This window comes from Physella acuta, unplaced genomic scaffold, assembly GCF_028476545.2.
Source record: "Physella acuta isolate Inbredline_101_S28 unplaced genomic scaffold, ASM2847654v3 ptg000818l, whole genome shotgun sequence".
Classification (NCBI taxonomy): domain Eukaryota; kingdom Metazoa; phylum Mollusca; class Gastropoda; family Physidae; genus Physella; species Physella acuta.
This window is the reverse complement of record NW_026732336.1, coordinates 289,327-311,377: the sequence shown is the minus strand read 5'-3', so window position 1 is coordinate 311,377 and position 22,051 is coordinate 289,327. Positions and strand designations below refer to the sequence as shown.

General features: G+C 37.3%; 1 protein-coding gene across 5 annotated transcripts in view; it reads right to left on the bottom strand.

Moving 5' to 3' along the window:
* Nucleotides 1-398: 398 nt before the first annotated feature.
* The window catches only part of LOC131951624 (serine-rich adhesin for platelets), a 69,588-nt gene continuing 47,935 nt past the window's right edge, over nucleotides 399-22,051 (bottom strand). For 4 of the 5 annotated variants that reach the window (XM_059313956.1, XM_059313957.1, XM_059313958.1 and 1 more), the window contains 16 exons: nucleotides 21,829-22,006; nucleotides 21,012-21,130; nucleotides 19,780-19,873; nucleotides 17,379-18,323; nucleotides 16,681-16,801; nucleotides 15,383-15,544; nucleotides 15,130-15,218; nucleotides 14,563-14,650; nucleotides 13,643-13,873; nucleotides 12,555-12,610; nucleotides 10,914-10,988; nucleotides 9,695-10,505; nucleotides 9,310-9,476; nucleotides 7,811-8,966; nucleotides 5,468-5,632; nucleotides 399-3,424 (listed from right to left, as the gene is read on the bottom strand). In XM_059313956.1, the coding sequence (XP_059169939.1) occupies nucleotides 3,399-3,424; nucleotides 5,468-5,632; nucleotides 7,811-8,966; nucleotides 9,310-9,476; nucleotides 9,695-10,505; nucleotides 10,914-10,988; nucleotides 12,555-12,610; nucleotides 13,643-13,873; nucleotides 14,563-14,650; nucleotides 15,130-15,218; nucleotides 15,383-15,544; nucleotides 16,681-16,801; nucleotides 17,379-18,323; nucleotides 19,780-19,873; nucleotides 21,012-21,130; nucleotides 21,829-22,006 (4,483 nt within the window). In that variant the 3' untranslated portion in view covers nucleotides 399-3,398. The remainder of the gene's footprint in view (nucleotides 3,425-5,467; nucleotides 5,633-7,810; nucleotides 8,967-9,309; nucleotides 9,477-9,694; nucleotides 10,506-10,913; nucleotides 10,989-12,554; nucleotides 12,611-13,642; nucleotides 13,874-14,562; nucleotides 14,651-15,129; nucleotides 15,219-15,382; nucleotides 15,545-16,680; nucleotides 16,802-17,378; nucleotides 18,324-19,779; nucleotides 19,874-21,011; nucleotides 21,131-21,828; nucleotides 22,007-22,051) is intronic. The other variant, XR_009388428.1, reaches the window with a different exon arrangement.

Sequence of the window (22,051 nt, the reverse complement as noted above, 5' to 3'; positions counted from 1 at the left end):
GTATTAATAATAGAACTTTAAATGAAAATTGTACATATTCCCAAACCCCAAGGGGCGCTAAATGAGAACACAAGTCACGGCTCCTTACAGATACGTTTGTCTTAAATGTCAGTGCAGGGCCCAGATAAAACTCGTCAAAACGCTTTAGTTGGTGTATAAATCATTTATTGCAAGCTATAATGTACAAATATGGTGTCCAAATAAATTAACAGAATCAACAGCAAAGATAGCTTACACCCCCTGGGGCAGAAGAAGATATATGAGTACACGCCAAGTGCTAGATCTAGTAGAAAGAAAGTCTACACACTTTTGTAAATATATTTCCTTATTTTTACCGAGCCCACACAAGGCGGATTTAGTACATGGCTTTGGGTAGCCCACTGTCACAGAGATTTAAAAAAAAAATGTTTAATTCATTTAATTTTCTTATAATAAAAGCTATTCCTTCTAAACCGCGATATGTATTGCTATAGGCGGATTTTATAATGTAGAACTACAGGGAGGGCCCCTGCGACATTCCCAACTATATGTATTAATGCATATGCTATGTATGTGGGCTATATCTACCCCCCCCCCCCCCCCAATTCAACAATGAAGTGAACAGTAATAAAAACATAGATTATTTGAATGGCCTACTTTTAAAAGTCAATCGCACAATATTAAGGATTATTTCTATGCTATGGTTGTAAACTATTTTAACAATAATGATAGCAACTTCTTATTTTTAGAACGGGTCAGCTGCATTGAATTTTACGTCTGAAAACTGAAAACAATGTGATAGGGTCAAATAACCAGCCGAATTAGGCCACTGGTTTTAGGGCCAAATAAGAAGCCAAATTAGGCCACACAACAATAAATTTTGTAAAAGTTTGCCAAAATGTATTAGGGTCCTAAATTAGGCTTCTTTAATGTTTAAAAGTAGACCAGTACGTCAGATTACAAGAGAATAAACCTACTTCTATTTTCTACAACACAATAGACCTACAGCCTACACTTAAACTTGACTTAAACCTACTTCTATTTTCTACAACACAATAGACCTATAGCCTACACTTAAACTTGACTTAAGTTTCATGTTTTTTTTATATGCCTGTAGAGTTTTAATTAGGATTAAGAAAGATCTAGGTGTGCTAGTATACTACTCCAAGTTTGGCTACTCAGTATTAGATCACTGCAGACTAAATAGAAAAAAAATATATCGAAAGATAAAATAAATGCAGACATGCAAATAAACAAATACATTTAATTTTGACTTTTGAACACATGAGGCCTGAGGCCTATCAGGTTTCCAAAACTATTTTAAGTAGGGGAAAGCCTGCTGTTAATTCTAGCTTAGGGAAAGTATGATTTTAATTTAAACCTAGGAAAAGTATGAATTTAATTTAAACCTAGGAAAAGCCTGCTTTTAATTCTATTATTAATTTAAACCTAGGGAAAGTATGATTTTAATTTAAGCCTAGGAAAAGTATGATTTTAATTCTAGCCTTGGGAAAGCATTGTTTCTTCCAGACTATTTACTCCAGGGGGGGGGGGGGGGAAAGCCCTTCAAAAAATTGTTTTGGAGGGGGGTGTGTACATTGTTAAAAATATATCAGTTAAGCCTAATATTTTTAGTTAGCTATGGCCAAAATTATCTTTGCTATTACTAGGCATCTTGTATTATAAAATAATTTGATTAATTAAACTAAACATTGATACTATCCTCCAATTGGAAATACTGAATGTTTATCAACATTTTCTTTGAAAACTTGACTAACGTTGGCTTTGTTCAGAGAATTCCTAAAAAACAATCATTTAAAAATAGCTTGATTTGATTGTATCTCTGTGTCAAATCAGCATGTTTTAAAATGATGCATTACCATCCCACTATCAAGAATAATGAGTTACCTCATTACCATCCCACCATCAAGAATAATGAGTTACCCCATTACCATCCCACCATCAAGAATAATGAGTTACTCCATTACCATCCCACCATCAAGAATAATGAGTTACCCCATTACCATCCCACTATCAAGAATAATGAGTTACCCCATTACCATCCCACTATTAAGAATAATGAGTTACCCCATTACCATCCCACCATCAAGAATAATGAGTTACCCCATTACCATCCCACCATCAAGAATAATGAGTTACCCCATTACCATCCCACCATCAAGAATAATGAGTTAATCCGTTACCATCCCAATGCTTCAATACAAAAGATGGATGAGTGTCCTTTACAGAAGCCAGATTTTGATTAGCTGCTAGGAGTGTAATTGATTAATAACTCCCCCCTCCCACCCCTCCAAATGATGACTCAGCACATATATGATTGAGACACAGATGCAGATAATCTAAGGCGTACAGCAGAAATCAGCTTGTTATATACAATACATGCTTTGATATACAAATAATTTATAATTTGAGAGTCTGACAATTTTCTGCCAATCACATGCTAGTTTGCTAATTGTCAAATTTGTGACCTAATTCTCATCAAGACAGCACAAATTTATTTGCTATTTCAGATAAAGATAATTACAGATAATTACAGAAAGCACATCTTGTAGCTATTTGTAAGAAAGTATGAGCATTAATAATTGTAAAATTTGGTTGATCTTATGTCAGTGAATGTCTCACACTATTGATGGTTACATTATCTTATCAGCCATGTGTACATTCAAAATTTGAGTATAAAAATAGGATTTAAACTAAGGCCACTTGGTATAAAATTATGATCCACCGATTCAAATTTAGGCATCTTAGTATAAAAATATGATCTGATGATTAAAACCTACTAAACAAAAACAATGAGTTTTTACAAGTAAGCCTACAATGTAAAACAAAAATTGGATATTTTATGTAACAAAAGTTGGTCATATAGATTGGAGTCTTTGTGAAAAACAAATCTTGTATATTGGCACATTGGTTCATGCTTATAAAGATATAAAAGCTCAATTAACTTGTGTATATTCTTGTCAAATGATTATTATATGTGATACAAAATTAAAATATATCTTTATGAAAAAGTAAATATATGTGTGTATGTAGCCCAAATAATTTTAAAACATATTTCTCTTCAAGTACATATATGTTCAAAATGAAGTATTACATATTTAAGAGAAAAAGAAAATCAACTTGTAACAATTGTAAAAAGTTGACCTTTGAAACATTAGCTGACTTAATCTGAACATTCCTTACTAAACATTATAACCCTCTGTAAATGAGAGATATGTCATTGCATCCAATTCAAATGACAGTTTAACCCTTTGTCTGTGAATAAGAGATATGTCATGTCAATTTTAAACTTCATGAAAATCCTAAAAATAATGTCAAATGTTTAGCTTGATCTTGAGGCAAGGTTAGATGACAACTTCCAGCTAGTGCTTCAATTAGTCAACTGGAGCATCGCATGGCTAGACCTGGCTGTATTTTAAACCAGCTGAAACATTAAAAAATGACTTGAGATGAAAAAAAGACAATATGTTGGCTACATTAAAATTGAATCAGGACCATTCAAATATTTGTTTTCTATAAAATAATTAAACGTTTTAAATATACACTTCAAACTACATAAAATACTCCCTTAGAAACTTAGAAATAAAAAATTTTATAAACTTTACATATTTTAAAAAGTAACAGTACAGAGTTTTTGTAACAGTATGGAGTTTTTGTAACAGTATGGAGTTTTTGTAACAGTACAGAGTTTTTGTAACAGTATGGAGTTTTTGTAACAGTATGGAGTTTTTGTAACAGTACGGAGTTTTTGTAACAGTATGGTGTTTTTGTAACAGTATGGTGTTTTTGTAACAGTACAGAGTTTTTGTAACAGTAAGGAGTTTTTGGAATAGAAAATAAAAAAATAGAATTAACACTTGGTCAATTAAAAGTTTTTTTTTTATTTACATGTAATATAATCTTACATGTAATATAATCTTACATGTACTATAATCTTACATGTAATATAATCTTACATGTAAAATAATCTTACATGTAATATAATCGTACATGTAATATAATCTTACATGTAATATAATCTTACATGTAATATAATCTTACATGTAATATAATCTTACATGTAATTTAATCTTACATGTAATTTAATCTTACATGTAATATAATCTTACATGTAATATAATCTTACATGTAATATAATCTTACATGTAATATAATCTTACATGTAATATAATCTTACATGTAATATAATCTTACATGTAATATAATCTGACATGTAATATAATCTTACATGTAATATAATCTGACATGTAATATAATCTTACATGTAATATAATTTTACATAAGATTTTACTTAGGTCACGATGTATATCTTTCTGTCTGTCTGTTATTTCATATCCTTCCATTGAAAAATAAAAGTATTTGACATGGTACCATGACAAAGCCTACCCATGTGACCACTGATTGAAGGGGGAAAACACAGGAAAAAATACACAGAAAAAAGTAATAGGAAAAATGTCACAAATGTGTATATTTGTGGAATTTAAAACGTTTATGTATTAAATATTCAGAAAGTGCAAATCAATTTACAATTCAAATGTAATGTAAACCATTTATATACACATGCATAGGTTGTATAGTTATAGTAAATATTTATGGCACACTTTTAAGTATTTAGTATGAAGAATGTAGGTTTTAATTTTGTTATAGAATTAAATAGGATATTTCAATCTTTTAGGTTTTTATGTTTTTTAAATGCTATCTTTAAATAAGCATGAAACGGCATTAAGACATAGTTTATGTGACTTGCTGTCCTCAAATCATCACAACAATAGTTCAACCACCTGTACTGTCCACATTTATCACATAATCAAAGCAGAAAGTCAACACAGTACAAAGGCTGTCATTGACACTAAACATGAACAACACAATATGAATGGATAAGGTTGACTGAGGAGAAGCCGACCTAGGAAAAGCCTACGGCAAAAGACATATGCAGGCAGACAGTGATGTGCCTAAATTTCTTTTAGAATAAATTTTTCTACCGGGTAATCAACTAAATACATAATCAACTAAATACGTAATCAACTAAATAGATAATCAACTAAATACTTAACAAAAGTGGAGACTGCTGTGTCAATTATCTTAGAGTAGTTTTAACTAATTATTGTTACACACCATAATACTTTTAAAGTTTATAAATATCCTACCAAAAAAACAGCACCCACATTAATAAACACCCACAGTTTATCAACAATTAAATCAAAATATTTCTTAGAAGATTTTTGTGACTTTTTTCCTGTGACTTTTTTTCCATTCGCCCTGACCTCTAGCCAATGGCAGTAGTAGTTTGATTGCTAATTAAATAAAAAATGTCATTAAATTGTGCATTCAAATGTTAAACTTGACTTGCTCAGAGATTTAAAAATAAAACAAATAATGCCAGCTTAAAAAAAACAATTTTTAAAAACCTAGTTAGTCAAATAACTAGGTCAAATCACTAGGTAAAATAACTAAGTGTAGGATTCACCTTCATCATTGCTGTAGCAGTTAGGACAATGGAGTTTGTTGGCCTTGACCCTGACATCTGCTCCGTGTGTACCTGAACCAAGTGATGCGTGACACACGCTGCAGCGAAAACATTGGATGTGGTAGTACAGGTTCAGCGCTTCTATGCCCATGGCTGTCCCGTAACCTGCAACATGGGATTTGTTGGTAGAACACATGTCAATAGGCCCTGCAACATGGGATTTGTTGGTACAACACATGTCAATAGGCCCTGCAACATGGGATTTGTTGGTACAACACATGTCAATAGGCCCTGCAACATGGGATTTGTTGGTACAACACATGTCAAAAGGCCCTGCAACATGGGATTTGTTGGTACAACACATGTCAATAGGCCCTGCAACATGGGATTTGTTGGTACAACACATGTCAATAGGCCCTGCAACATGGGATTTGTTGGTACAACACATGTCAAAAGGCCATACAACATGGGATTTGTTGGTACAACACATGTCAATAGGCCCTGCAACATGGGATTTGTTGGTACAACACATGTCAATAGGCCCTGCAACATGGGATTTGTTGGTAAAACACATGTCAAAAGGCCATACAACATGGGATTTGTTGGTACAACACATGTCAATAGGCCCTGCAACATGGGATTTGTTGGTACAACACATGTCAAAAGGCCATAAGGGCATTGCTCTGCAACCTCACAAATAACAGAAAGCGAGGTAATCGAGAAGAATATTTTTTATATGTATAGCTCATACAAGTAGAATTTCAATCGTGGTCACTACATAGGCCCTATATATATATATATATATATATATATATATATATATATATATATATATATATATATATATATATATATATATATATATAGCTGTCTCACCAAATTTTAACTGATTTATTTAAACCACTTCCTAATTTAGTAATTTAACCTATTTCATTACAAAGTATATCCATCTTGAGACAACAAATCACACAAAAATATCTACCTATGCTCCATGTTTTATGGTTCCCCTTGTTTATGTTTTCTTTGCATTTATATTCATGATTTTTAATACATTCCTTTTTATAGCTATGTTATTCTTTAGTATGTCTTATTTTAACAATACTAAAAGAAGAAATTGCTTTTTAGTTTGCTTAGTATAAAACTATTAAAATGAGCTTTTTGGACACCCCTATTAGACTATTTAAAGAGGAGCTAGAAGTCATGGAAGAGGTTTGAAGGTTTGCTTATCTTTCATACAGCTCATCTAGTTGTTTTTTATTTATTTATTTTTTTTTTTTTTGTAAAAGGCAACAGTGCATGTTAGTAAATGTAGAACAATAGGCATAAAAAGCCTATGTAATCATACTCAATTTTTGAAAAAAAATCTTTTTAAGTAAAAAATTATAGTTACATTTGCAAAAATTAAAGCCGTTTGGAAACCATCGATTACACCCATTTTTTATATTTTTGTATCAAATATAATCCGCTTAAAAGCCGTTTAGAATTATTTTATCCATTCAAATATTTTCAAAAACTGCCCTCAACCTCTCCTTGAAGTCAACCGGAATGGCCCGGGAGAGTAGAACAATAAAAGTCAGAAAAATTGTTTTCAATGATAAAAATACACAAAATGTGTAGCCTATAGTGTAGTATTGTATTGATATTAAATAATATAATATCCCCAATCACCACAACACCCTGACTTCTAATCCAAATTAAAAATAAAAGTGTTTGCTTTGACTCTTTCTAGCCATAATAAAACCGGAAGTAGTTTTGTACTTATTACACAAATGTTATAAAATATCCAATTTTGATTGAAAAATAAGCTTTTTGGCAACACAAATTTGGAACCAGCTTTTCAAGATGATTACAGCTGTAGTAGATCTGTTTGTTTTTACACGGGTCTATCAGGTGCAGAAAATACGTTGTTTTGGTCGGACTTTGCCTGGGCCCACCCGTATTGCGGGGTCTGATGGTCTAGCAGTTACGTCCCTGACGTGAGTCAGGTACCCATTAGAGCTGGGTGGACTCAGTTGCATCCTGCATTCTAAAATCCAGACCGAGATTTGAACTCGAAAATGTCGGTCTAGCGGGCAAACAGTATTGAACACATATTGTTAAATCGTAATGGCTAATTAGTGCACATCAAATCAGGCAAATACTCTCATGTTCTGTCATTTTTTTCCTAAAGACATGTTCACCCTTCTCCCCCCCTCCCCCCCCCCCCCCCCCGCCCACAGACAAACACAAACACCGCCACTCAATCCACAAATAAAAAGCGATTAAAACAAAATGTCATCAAGTACATCAAGTAGTCAGTACTTGAATCTACTGGTCAAGTCATAAGTTTGAACTCTGACCTACCTATTTCTTGACTGCAGTGTGAGCAGTGCTGTAGACCACTCACAGCCACACCTCCATCAGCGGGAGGGGGAGGGGGGTGTGCAGGAACTGGCCTCTTGTCTTGCTGAGGGTAAAAGCCTTGCTGCTGCAGCACTTGGTCATACTGCTGCAGATGGTGATGTTGAGTCAGCTGCTGGTGATGTTGTGTCGGCTGCTGGTGATGTTGACTTGGCTGCTGGTGATGTTGTGTCGGCTGCTGGTGATGCGAGGCTTTGTGAAAGTTGTGCTCTGGCTGCGAGTGTGAGGAAGAGTGAGTACCGTGTGAGAGGTCACTGCCCCAAACATTAGCTGAAAGGTCACTTCCGCGCACATTTGCTGTTTTCTCCAGTAAAGTTTGTCGGATGGCCTTAGGCATTGAGCTCTGGGTTGGGGGGTTGTCCCGCCATCTGTTCTCATTGGCTGGTTTGATCGGGCCTGAAAACTGGGGTGATATGGCACGGGAACTTCTGTCAGGTTTTGCTGAATCAGCAAGTCTGCGCCTTTCAGCCTCCTCTATCAGCCAATGGTCTCCTGACATGGAGAACATTTTGCCAGAACTTGCAGCTTTCTTGTCTTTTCGCTGGACAGCTTGGGAAACTCTGGGCACATAAGAACTAGTGGACAAGTTCTGAGAACTAGTGGACAAGTGCTGAGAACTACTCAAGTTGTGAGAACTGCCAGAAATATTGTGGGTGCCACTTGATAGGTTGGCACTGCTGAACCATTGTGCAGAGTCTCGCAACTTGGCTTTGGGCACAGAGTTAAGGGAATGGATCTCCAGCCGCGATGGAGCCTCTCTGATGACTGGGCTGCGCCTCTCCACTGGGCTGCGCCTCTCCACTGGGCTGCCACCATTGTACTCTGTAGGCAAAGTGTGTAATGGAGTGGCTGTTCTGTTCATTGCTAACATTTCATCCCGAGAGAAATGTTGACTTCTTCTGTTAGCACTAGAGTCTGTCTGTGGTGCAGCCTTTGATAGAACCTTTGCCTCTTGCTGTTGATGCTCAACTCTTCCATTGGGTGTGTGATCTCTGCCATCTGGCCGAGGATGTGGCACGGGTTGATGTAGCTGCTGCTGAAGTCTCTTGAACTCTGCTTGTTCTCTAAGGAATATTGCTCTCTCTCTCTCTAGCTTCTCCTGTTACAAGATTAACTTCATGTTATTTGAATGCTGTCTCTTAGAACAAACACCAACTACTTTATGTACCCAGTGTAGGTCACACTTATTAGTTCCTACATCAAATGGCAGACTTGATGAGGATAAGACAAAACCTACATTAAACCTACACTAAAACTTTAAGAGGTTAATACAAAACCTACACTAAAACTTGCCAGGCTACATCAAATGGCAGACATGAAGAGGTTAAGACAAAACCTACACTAAACCTACACAAAACCTAAATAAAAACCTATGCTAAACCTACACAAAACCTACACTAAACCTACACAAAACGTACACTAAAACTTGCCAGGCTACTTACCTTTTCCAATTTGACCTGTTCTTCTCTCTCTCTCAATTCTCTCAGCTTAGCTTCCTCTCTTTCTCTTTGTTCTTTCTCCAGCCTCTTGCGTTCCTCCTCCAATTTTTTCAACTCCTCCTCTCGAATACGTTCTCTCTCAGCCTGAAGGAGGGCCTCTGTACTTGGCTCTGGAAGTCATTTCAAAATTATCTCCCCTCTTCTACATACTTCAATCAAACATCAAGACAGATCATATTTTTACTGTGCGGGGGGGGGGGGGGGGGGGGTGAGGGGGGGGAGAGGGGGGGGGAGGGGTTGTTGGAGACCAGGCCACAAAATAATCTTTTGGATGAAAATGTACTGACGTGTCATATGCTGGGGGTCATTAGGGTGCAGATGTACTCACCTGTCCGCTGAAATTGAACAGGTGCAAAATCCTTGAGAGGTGCTGCATTATTTCCTGTCTCTCCCAGGTAGTTGACAGGCTGGCCCTCTGGTGGCTGGTCACGTGACCTCACAAATGGCCTAGGGCCTTGAGTGTGGGGGCCTGTTGATGTGTGGGGGCCTGGACGTTGTGATGGTGTGTATTTGGTGTCAGTATTTGATGGTGTGTATTTGGTGTCAGTATTTGATGGTGTGTATTTGGTGTCAGTATTTGATGGTGTGTATTTGGTGTCAGTATTTGATGGTGTGTATTTGGTGTCAGTATTTGATGGTGTGTATTTGGTGTCAGTATTTGATGGTGTGTATTTGGTGTCAGTATTTGATGGTGTGTATTTGGTGTCAGTATTTGATGGTGTGTATTTGGTGTCAGTATTTGATGGTGTGTATTTGGTGTCAGTATTTGATGGTGTGTATTTGTTGTCAGTATTTGATGGTGTGTATTTGTTGTCAGAATTTGATGGTGTGTATTTGGTGTCAGTATTTGATGGTGTGTATTTGGTGTCAGTATTTGATGGTGTGTATTTGGTGTCAGTAGTTGATGGTGTGTATTTGGTGTCAGTATTTGATGGTGTGTATTTGGTGTCAGTAGTTGATGGTGTGTATTTGGTGTCAGTATTTGATGGTGTGTATTTGGTGTCAGTATTTGATGGTGTCAAAGCTTTGGATGTCTTCTCCGCCACCATGTCTGCGGCTGACTGCTGGATCCTGGCTCTTCTCTCAGCTCTCCTCTCCTCCAGGAGCCGGGCATTATCAGCTGACCACTGGCTGGCATTCTGGTCAGAAAACAAAAAGAAATATCTTGTGGCTGTAAGACTTGGTGGAAATGGATTCAATTTTAGATTATATTGAAAATTTCTTCAGATAATACTTTATCAGTGTTTCTTCCAGACTTTTTTCTCCGGGTGGGCACTTGAAATTTTCGCGGGGCGGACACTGTTAAAAGTATATATTTTCTATATAAATTGTATAAATTTCATTTCGTTCGGGGGGGGGGGGGGGGCGGTAGAATTTTTTTCGGGGGGCGTTGCCTTCCCTGAAGAGCAGCCTGGAAGAAACTCTGATCTTTATTCTTGGTATAAATGGTTTAGAAGATTTTAGAATATATTGAAAATGCCTTCAGATATTTTCTTTATTCTTTTTATAAATGGTTAAGAAGATTTTAGAATGTAAATCGTTTCAACCTCTTCTTGTCTGCTGTAGATTTCATCCATTGTTAGAATTGTCTGATTAGGTACATCACTGGACTCTGCCACAGACTTAAAAGCAAAATTGATCAACATTTATTCACTTATTTCCTAATTTATTTCATCAAAATAGATTCCAAAACAAACAGTAATAATTATCATAAAAAAGTTAAAAAAAAAAACAACGTTTTCTGATTGAACTAAAAAGTAGCAAATAAATGCTATACATCACAATAATGCAAGCGATCACTCTACTATAAGCGATGAAAAACGTAAGGCGCCGAAGTAAAAGTTTTTTATCGGTCTTTGTTAATATAAGTTGTAAAAGTTATATTACTATTGATTAGGCTAGATAATACTATTGACTTTTATTAGGGAGCTTGTAGAGTCAACAGTATTAGAAACTGTAAGAAAATCACGGCGCCCCACGTTTTTCATCGATTATAGTAGAGTGATCGCTTGCATTATTGTGATGTATAGCATTTATTTTCTACTTTTTAGTTCAATCAGAAAACGTTGGTTTTTAAAAACTTTTTTAATGATAATTATTTTCTACTTTTTATTCTTTGTCTGTTTGTTTGCATTCAAATCTTGCTATCGATTTTATCTTCTCGCATTTACTTTTTTTGTTTGGGTAAACGAATACAACTCGTAAAAAACACGTGCCTTTTCCAATCGACGTTTCTTCTGTGTTGCCATCAACATTCTATTTACTGATCAGTCAGATTTGCATAGGTTTGTACACAAACACCGCGTGACCACTACTCAGCCAATCGCGTGCTCGCTCCTTCAGTAAGCCACAAGAGGGAAAGTACCGAACCTTGTTTTCATCAAATTACAATTACTAGGTTATGTCCCTTTTTTGTACAAATATATAGGGGTCTAAAATGATCAATAAAATTTTTCCATGGATCAATTTAGTAATAATAATAATTGAATATTGTATTGTCATCGGAAACAAAGCTTCCCTGAAAATTTCAGCGCGCTAGCTAACTGGGAAGTGCCCGAAATTTCGATCGCAAGATTTGATTGGAAAAACAGACGCGAAAGCAAGTTAAAGAAAACGTGGGAAAAACAGTTCTTAATTATGAATGTAACCTTACCTTAGCGTTCTCTTCTATGAATGTAACCTTACCTTAGCGTTCTCTTCTATGAATGTAACCTTACCTTAGCGTTCTCTTCTATGAATGTAACCTTACCTTAGCGTTCTCTTCTATGAATCTAACCTTACCTTAGCGTTCTCTTCTAGAATGTAACCTTACCTTAGCGTTCTCTTCTAGAATGTAACATTACCTTAGCGTTCTGTTCTAGAATGTAACCTTACCTTAGCGTTCTTTTCTAGAATGTAACCTTACCTAAGCATTCTCTTCTAGAATGTAACCTTACCTTAGCGTTCTCTTCTAGAATGTAACATTACCTTAGCGTTCTCTTCTATGAATGTAACCTTACCTTAGCGTTCTCTTCTATGAATGTAACCTTACCTTAGCGTTCTCTTCTATGAATGTAACCTTACCTTAGCGTTCTCTTCTATGAATCTAACCTTAACTTAGCATTCTCTTCTAGAATGTAACCTTACCTTAGCGTTCTGTTCTAGAATGTAACCTCACCTTAGCGTTCTGTTCTAGAATGTAACCTTACCTTAGCGTTCTCTTCTATATTAGCGCTGTAGCCCTGGACGTGTTTGTTTGCAAACTCTGTGGAAAAATGCACAACCCTTAGCCACACAGGTCTCAACCCACACAACCCTTTACCCCACACATCTCACCCCCACACAACCCTTTACCCCACACATCTCACCCCCACACAACCCTTTACCCCACACATCTCACCCCCACACAACCCTTTACCCCACACATCTCACCCCCACACAACCCTTTACCCCACACATCTCACCCCCACACAACCCTTAGCCACACATGTCTCACTCCCACACAACCCTTAGCCACACATGTCCCACCCCCACACAACCCTTTGCCACACACGTCTCACCCCCACACAGCCCTTAGCCATACATGTCTCACCCCCACACAACCCTTAGCCACACATGTCTCACTCCCACACAACCCTTAGCCACACATGTCTCACCCCCACACAACCCTTAGCCCCACATGACTTACCCTCACACAACCCTTTACCCCACACATCTCACCCCCACACAACCCTTTACCCCACACATCTCACCCCCACACAACCCTTTACCCCACACATCTCACCCCCACACAACCCTTAGCCACACATGTCTCACCCCCACACAACCCTTAGCCACACACGTCTCACCCCCACACAACCCTTATCCACACACGTCTCACCCCCACACATGTCTCACCCCCACACAACCCTTAACCACACATGTCTCACCCCACACAACCCTTTACCCCACACATCTCACCCCCCACACAACACAGCCACACATGTCTCACCCCCACACAACATAGCCACACATGTCTCACCCCCACACAACCCTTAACCACACATGTCTCACCCCCACACAACCCTTGGCCACACACGTCTCACCCCACACAACACAGCCACACATGTCTCACCCCCACACAACACAGCCACACATGTCTCACCCCACACAACCCTTGGCCACACACGTCTCACCCCACACAACACAGCCACACATGTCTCACCCCCACACAACACAACCACACAAAATGTCTCACCAACACCCAACACAACACACACTAAGCTGCAGAAGTAACATTAGCACAAGTGACCCTGACCTTCATCTCTAGCCTGAAGGTCAAGTTCAAGGTGTGTGAGCGAGGCATTGAGGCTGATCCTTTTAAATGTTTCAGGGTTGGAGTCGTACGTGTCAAATGTGTACTCTTCTTTGTGACGCTGTCGCTGCCATTTGCGCAAGATAGCTGGGGGCCCTGAGCCATCACTGTCATCATCAGCCATTGGGGCAGAGGAGGGAGAAGGCTTAGATGACGATGATGACATTGTTCCATCTTTGAATAAAAATAGCATGTAATGATTACATGACAAATAAAGTGGGAGAGAAGTCCACTAAACTTGTGTACAAAATTAAGGATAGTGAATTGGGCTATAGAAACATCGAAGTTTTTGACTAAACTGCTGGGCTATAGAAATATCGAAGTTTAGTCGGTAAAGCTCATGGTTGCTAAACCGACATGTCTCGAGTTCTAACCCTCGGGCAGATGAGGCTCGTTAGCTGGGGACAGCCACTCTTCTAGGAGAGATAACTCCAAAATCAAACAACTGCTGCCTTGTAGTTTGTTCTTGGTTGGACAAAGGCTATGGAAGCCACTCTTCTAGGAGAGACAACTCCAAAATCAAACAACTGCTGCCTTGTAGTTTGTTCTTGGTAGGACAAAGGCTATGGAAGCCACTCTTCTAGGAGAGACAACTCCAAAATCAAACAACTGCTGCCTTGTAGTTTGTTCTTAGCCGTGGAAGCAAATCCAAAAAGAAAAGCAGGCTGAAATCGTAGTCAATGGCCTTAATGGCGCATAACCAGTTGACACATGTACTTAATTATGTTGGAGGGGATCCCTTCCAACATTAAAATTAAGAACGAAGAAAAAGAAAAAGATATTTGTATTGAAATGAGAATTATTTGTATATAGGCTGTTTTCGTTTCCAATTTTGAAATTTGTGATTTTAGATATGAACTGACCAATAGAATCCAGGCTTCTGTCGACTGTTACACTTAGTCTGGTCTGAGGTTCCATCGGGCTCAACATAGGGGGAGGAACTGGGGGAGCCTGGAAAACATTTACAGGAGCATGAGAATGATGTGGGACAGAATTGAGTTGACTGCAGCTAGCTAAAAGGTTACATCTTTAGAAGCCAGTACAGCTGCTGTCTCTATTTTTATTTTAGTTTATAGTGCTAATTGCATAAATAATTTTAATGCATTATAGGCCTATATCTGACATCATGTCTGACATCATCTGACATCATCACTAAAATGTCTGACATCATCTGACATCATCACTGCCATGTCTGACATCATCTGACATCATCACTACCATAACTGACATCATCTGACATCATCACTGCCATGTCTGACATCATCTGACATCATCACTACCATGTCTGACATCATCTGACATCATCACTAAAATGTCTGACATCATCTGACATCATCACTGCCATGTCTGACATCATCACTAAAATGTCTGACATCATCTGACATCATCACTACCATGACTGACATCATTAAGAAAACTAAAGGGACTACCTGTGCTCTACTGGTCGAAGCAAAAGTTGGGCTATGAGATTCCAGACTTTCATCTTCACTAGAGAACTCATCATCCTCCTCTTCTTCTTCTGTTTAGAAAGAGAACAATTATCTACCTGCGTTAATTACCTGCGTTAATTAATTGTGAAGGAAAATATAAAATTCTGCGGGAAAAAAAATATGCAGGAGAGGGGAAGGGGGGGGGGGGGGAATTATGAGGAAAAAAAGAAATTCTGAGGAAAAAAATTCTGACCAAAATTTTGTTCTCGTCGTATCTTGAGTTGAATGTGTCCCAGTGTGACAGCTTTAGCCACAATGTCACCAACTTGTGTCGCTGACATACATGTGACATCTACATTATTGACTGACAGTATGACATCTTTCAGCCTCAACTCGCTTAAGTCAGCTCCACTGCCTGAATAAAAAAACAGATGAGGCATGACTCAATAGTTAACTTGGCTGACTGTGATAGGTGCCTAATGTGACTTGAATGATTGTGTAGGTAACTCACCTAATGTGACTTTACTGACTGTGATAGGTGCCTAATGTGACTTGAATGATTGTGTAGGTGCCTAATATGACTTGAATGACTGTGATAGGTGCCTAATGTGACTTTACTGACTGTGATAGGTGCCTAATGTGACTTGAATGACTGTGATAGGTGCCTAATGTGACTTGGCTGACTGTGATGGGTGCCTAATGTGACTTGAATGATTGTGATAGGTGCCTAATGTGACTTGAATGACTGTGTAGGTAACTCACCTAATGTGACTTGAATGATTGTGATAGGTGCCTAATGTGACTTGAATGACTGTGTAGGTAACTCACCTAATGTGACTTGAATGACTGTGATAGGTGCCTAATGTGACTTGAATGATTGTGATAGGTGCCTAATGTGACTTGAATGATTGTGATAGGTGCCTAATGTGACTTGAATGACTGTGTAGGTAACTCACCTAATGTGACTTGAATGACTGTGTAGGTAACTCACCTAATGTGACTTGAATGACTGTGTAGGTAACTCACCTAATGTGACTTGAATGACTGTGTAGGTAACTCACCTAATGTGACTTGAATGACTGTGTAGGTAACTCACCTAATGTGACTTGAATGACTGTGTAGGTAACTCACCTAATGTGACTTGAATGACTGTGTAGGTAACTCACCTAATGTGACTTGAATGACTGTGTAGGTAACTCACCTAATGTGACTTGAATGACTGTGTAGGTAACTCACCTAATGTGACTTGAATGATTGTGTAGGTAACTCACCTAATGTGACTTTACTGACTGTGTAGGTAACTCACCTAATGTGACTTGAATGACTGTGTAGGTAACTCACCTAATGTGACTTGAATGACTGTGTAGGTAACTCAACTAATGTGACTTGAATGATTGTGTAGGTAACTCACCTAATGTGACTTGAATGATTGTGTAGGTAACTCACCTAATGTGACTTGAATGACTGTGTAGGTAACTCAACTAATGTGACTTGAATGATTGTGTAGGTAACTCACCTAATGTGACTTGAATGATTGTGTAGGTAACTCACCTAATGTGACTTTACTGACTGTGATAGGTAACCCTAAGTCAGCTCCACCAGTCAGGAAAAATCCAAATCCTCTTTCATTGTTTGCATGCTGACTTATCACAATGGTTTTCTCAATAGCTTTCTGTTGAAGAAGACAATTTCAGTGCTTGACTTCTCTCATATTTTTTGACTTTAATCAAATTTTAATACTTTCAAAATTTAAATCAAGGCAGATATGACTTCAGTCAATTATTATGACTTCAGTACAATTATGACTTCATTTAAAGTGTTTACTTTGTCCACAAGATCTTTGTTTGTAGCTTGTTTGTAGGTTTGCAGAAAATCTTTGAAACTAATTTTAATCTACTGCTAATGAGGCAATTTTGTTAACTGCAATTACATTACTCTCTGATGGTAATACAAGAATATTTAGTTTTTAATCAAATTAGACATTAGATTAGTCATTAAAATGTGTTTAACGATTAGAAAATTACAAACTAAAAGATGAACAGATTAAATCCCATCAGCTAGAAGACGACCTTGAACTTTTCTTGAGTCAAAAATAGACTAAGAAGGGGCAGATAACTGCTTCTTACATATTGTAGATGATAGTGAAATGTGGTGTCGACTTCTTTAAAAAATAATAAAAAACCGAGTAGACAAAATAAAAAGTAAAAACTGTTATGTAATTCATAACAAGCTTTCAACAGTGTACTCACATTAAGTTTGTGACTGTTGCTGTGTGTGGGCTGACTGTTGCTGTGTGTGGGCTGACTGTTGCTGTGTGTGGGCTGACTATTGCTGTGTGTGGGCTGACTATTGCTGTTTGTTGAGAGATTTGATGTCAAAATGGCTGCAGCTAAATCTGGCATCTGATGGTCATGTTTCTCTCTTTGGTCACTTCCATAGCTTTCATTGCCCTCTTCCTCATCGCTTGACTCATGTCTATGAGGCTCCTGTATCTGTAAATCATAGATTGGCTCATGTCTATGAGGCTCCTGTCTCTGTAAGCCCAAGTTTGGATCCTTTCTGTCTGGCTCACTGTATGGCTCACTGCCTGGCTCACTGTCTGGCTCACTGTATGGCTCACTGTATGGCTCACTGTATGGCTCCTGTGTCTCTCTAAGGAATGCGCTCCTTCTGTCACTAAAATCAATTTTCTCATTGTAACCCTGCTTGGGCTGGGCTGTCTTATTTTCTGATTCCGTCAAAGTTTTCATGATGCTGCCAATTTTACTCTGGGTCCTGGAGCCCACATTGCCAGTTGTTGTAATGTGGGTCTCAGAATCTCTTTTATTCCAGGAATCTTGGAACTTGTTTCTTGTACTCGAGCTACTCTCTCTGCTAGCATAATTTTCTCGTATGACTGAAGCTGCCTGAGCCTCCAAGGGTTGACTGCGTGACTTGCTTTTATCTGCAGAACTTTTGCCCAGCTTCTCAGGAAATCTCTGATACTTGTTTAATGAGGAAGTGCTGACTTTGCTAAAACTTGTATCATTGTCATCATCATCAAATGCTTGCAGCTTCTGGCTCAGCCTTGACCTAGAGGAGGGCAGGGTCAAGGCACTGTTATTGTTTTGATCATCTGTTTTGGAACTGCTCTTGTCTCCATCCTCTTTGGCCCAGTCCGCCACTCCATCCCCTACACTATAGGCTGGGCTTGCCTGTACAAGGACCAATCAATCAATTAGTGGTAGAGGCAGGGCAGTTACACGGATATGAAGCCACCACCCCACCCCTTTCCAAGGTATGGAAACTATAAGTTCTCATATAGTTACAATTATTAGGGTAAGGGTTAGTTTTTATCAACAATAAAGAAAAGTCAACAGTTAAGTCATGTTGCTTTCAAAATGTTTAATGACATCAAATTAAAATTTGAACTAGAAAGCAACATAACCCCACTGTTTACAAAAGCTCTATTTAAACCTAACTGGAACAGCTATCATTTTATGATTCTAGAATATTAAGGTGAACTCTCTCCCTCTGTATCTATCAATATATATTTATAAACATGTCAGCTAGTTTACCTCCCCATGTCAGCTAGTTTACCTCCCCTTGTCATCTAGTTTACCTCCCCGTGTCATCTAGTTTACCTCCCCATGTCATCTAGTTTACCTACCCGTGTCATCTAGTTTACCTCCCCATGTCATCTAGTTTACCTCCCCATGTCATCTAGTTTACCTCCCTATGTCATCTAGTTTACCTCCCCTTGTGAGCTAGTTTACCTCTTTATGTCATCTAGTCAGGGACGTAATTTTCTTTCATTTTTGACTTGATAGTTGTTTTGTTAAAAGAATACTGTAGCTGCGGTTGGATTATCTTTATTCTATAGACACCATCCCACGCTCTTGTAAAATTATTCTTTTTCCCTTTGTTTTTAAATTATTGAGAAAGATAGGCAAACGTTTCAACCACTTCCATGACTTATTTCCCTTTTTTAAATAGTCAAATAGGGGTGCTCATAATCTCATTTTAATAGATTAACAATTAAAAAGGAATTACTTCTCTTAATTATTTTTTTAAAAATACATACTAAAGAATGACATAGTGTAAAAAGGGAATGTATTTAAAATTAATAATATAAATATAAAAAGACATAAAAATAAACATAACACGTGAAACAATTACATATACAAAGCTTTGGTATTTCAAATTCTTTTGGCCGACATTATAAAACACATTTTCAAAACAGACTAATGCACTCACACACATGAGATGCTGTTGTAATTTGTTTTTAATTGAAAAAACAACAAAAGACATTTTTCAAAACCTGATCAGGCCAGAAATGAGTATCCTATGTTCATATTTTGCATATGTACAATTTATATATATATATATATATATATATATATATATATATATATATATATATATATATATATATGTATATATGTATATATGTATATATGTATATATGTATATATGTATATATGTATATATGTATATATATATATATATATATATATATATATATATATATATATATATATATATATATATGGGGGCCAAATAATTTTTTTTGCGGGGTGGCCCTTTTTTCTAGTTCCGCCACTGCATCTAGTTTACCTCCCCTTGTGAGCTAGTTTACCTCCCCATGTCAGCTAGTTTACCAAAGCTAACCTTGGTGACAGCACTAGTTAGACTGGGAACAGCTTCGCTTGTGAAGGCATCATCTTCTCCTTCATCAGTGGGGTAAAAACTTTTTCTTTTCTCTCTGCAATCAATCAAATGTCTCATGTCCTCAAGTGCTAAATTATCACATGTCCTCAAGTGCTAAATTATCACATGTTCTCAAGTGCTAAATTATCACATGTCCTCCAGTGCTAAAATATCACATGTCCTCAAGTGCTAAATTATCACATGTTCTCAAGTGCTAAATTGTCACATATCCTCAAGTGCTAAATTATCACATGTTCTCAAGTGCTAAATTATCACATGTCCTCAAGTGCTAAATTATCACATGTTCTCAAGTGCTAAATTGTCACATGTCCTCAAGTGCTAAATTATCACATGTTCTCAAGTGCTAAATTATCACATGTCCTCAAGTGCTAAATTATCACATGTTCTCAAGTGCTAAATTGTCACATGTCCTCAAGTGCTAAATTATCACATGTTCTCAAGTGCTAAATTATCACATGTCCTCAAGTGCTAAATTATCACATGTTCTCAAGTGCTAAATTGTCACATGTCCTCAAGTGCTAAATTATCAAATGTCCTCAAGTGCTAAATTATCACATGTTCTCAAGTGCTAAATTATCACATGTCCTCAAGTGCTAAATTATCACATGTCCTCAAGTGCTAAATTATCACATGTCCTCAAGTGCTAAATTATCACATGTCCTCAAGTGCTAAATTATCACATGTTCTCAAGTGCTAAATTGTCACATGTCCTCAAGTGCTAAATTATCACATGTTCTCAAGTGCTAAATTATCACATGTCCTCAAGTGCTAAATTATCACATGTTCTCAAGTGCTAAATTGTCACATGTCCTCAAGTGCTAAATTATCACATGTTCTCAAGTGCTAAATTATCACATGTCCTCAAGTGCTAAATTATCACATGTTCTCAAGTGCTAAATTGTCACATGTCCTCAAGTGCTAAATTATCAAATGTCCTCAAGTGCTAAATTATCACATGTTCTCAAGTGCTAAATTATCACATGTCCTCAAGTGCTAAATTATCACATGTCCTCAAGTGCTAAATTATCACATGTCCTCAAGTGCTAAATTATCACATGTCCTCAAGTGCTAGGTTGTATTGTATTAATAAAAACCAACAGCCATCCCATAAAAACCCCTCAATTTAAACCACTAACCAAAAAACCACCAGCCACCCAAGAAAAACCACCTACCTGTCCTCCTTCATCTGTGTGTATGTTTTAGGAGCAACATAACTTTCTTCCTGCTCTTGTTGAAGGAGATAGCTTTTCTCTGACTGGCTCTTTCTGCGGTTTTTCCATGTGCTCAAGTTCTGTGCATAATTAATGGTACATTCATTGCAAATGACAAAAGGAATCTATGGAATATCCTACTTGACAAAAGTGATTTAATATCTAAAGGATGGTAACATATCTATTTCTCTAGGTCAATATGACTTAAGACAAGGGTAACATATATATCTTGAACATATTTTATTTTCAATGGCTGATATGATGTATTACCACCATTGAATTGACGTACACATATAATTTGTACAAATAACAGCTATTGAAATGACTTCCAAACTGCCAATAAAATAAGAGAGTAGTAAAATACAGTTTGCCAATAAAATAAGAGAGTAGTAAAATACAAACAGATTGCCAATAAAATAAGAGAGTAGTAAAATACAAACAGATTGCCAATAAAATAAGAGAGTAGTAAAATACAAACAGATTGCCAATAAAATAAGAGAGTAGTAAAATACAAACAGATTGCCAATAAAATAAGAGAGTAGTAAAATACAAACAGATTGCCAATAAAATAAGAGAGTAGTAAAATACAAACAGATTGCCAATAAAATAAGAGAGTAGTAAAATACAAACAGATTGCCAATAAAATAAGAGAGTAGTAAAATACAGATTGCCAATAAAATAAGAGAGTAGTAAAATACAAACAGATTGCCAATAAAATAAGAGAGTAGTAAAATACAAACAGATTGCCAATAAAATAAGAGAGTAGTAAAATACAAACAGATTGCCAATCAGCATCTTCGTCGCTGGCCCGGGTCAACGCTGCACCTTGCTTGCTCTCTGCTGCGATCCTCATCTGCACTTCTGCAGTGTGGGCCAAGTCTTTGGCACCACGCAGCTTGACAAACTGTAAGGGGTCTGTACTGGCTGAAGGCTTACGGCTTGTCTGGGAACTCTTCCTAAAGGCAGCCAGAGGGCACAGGTAAATACAGGTGGGACCACAG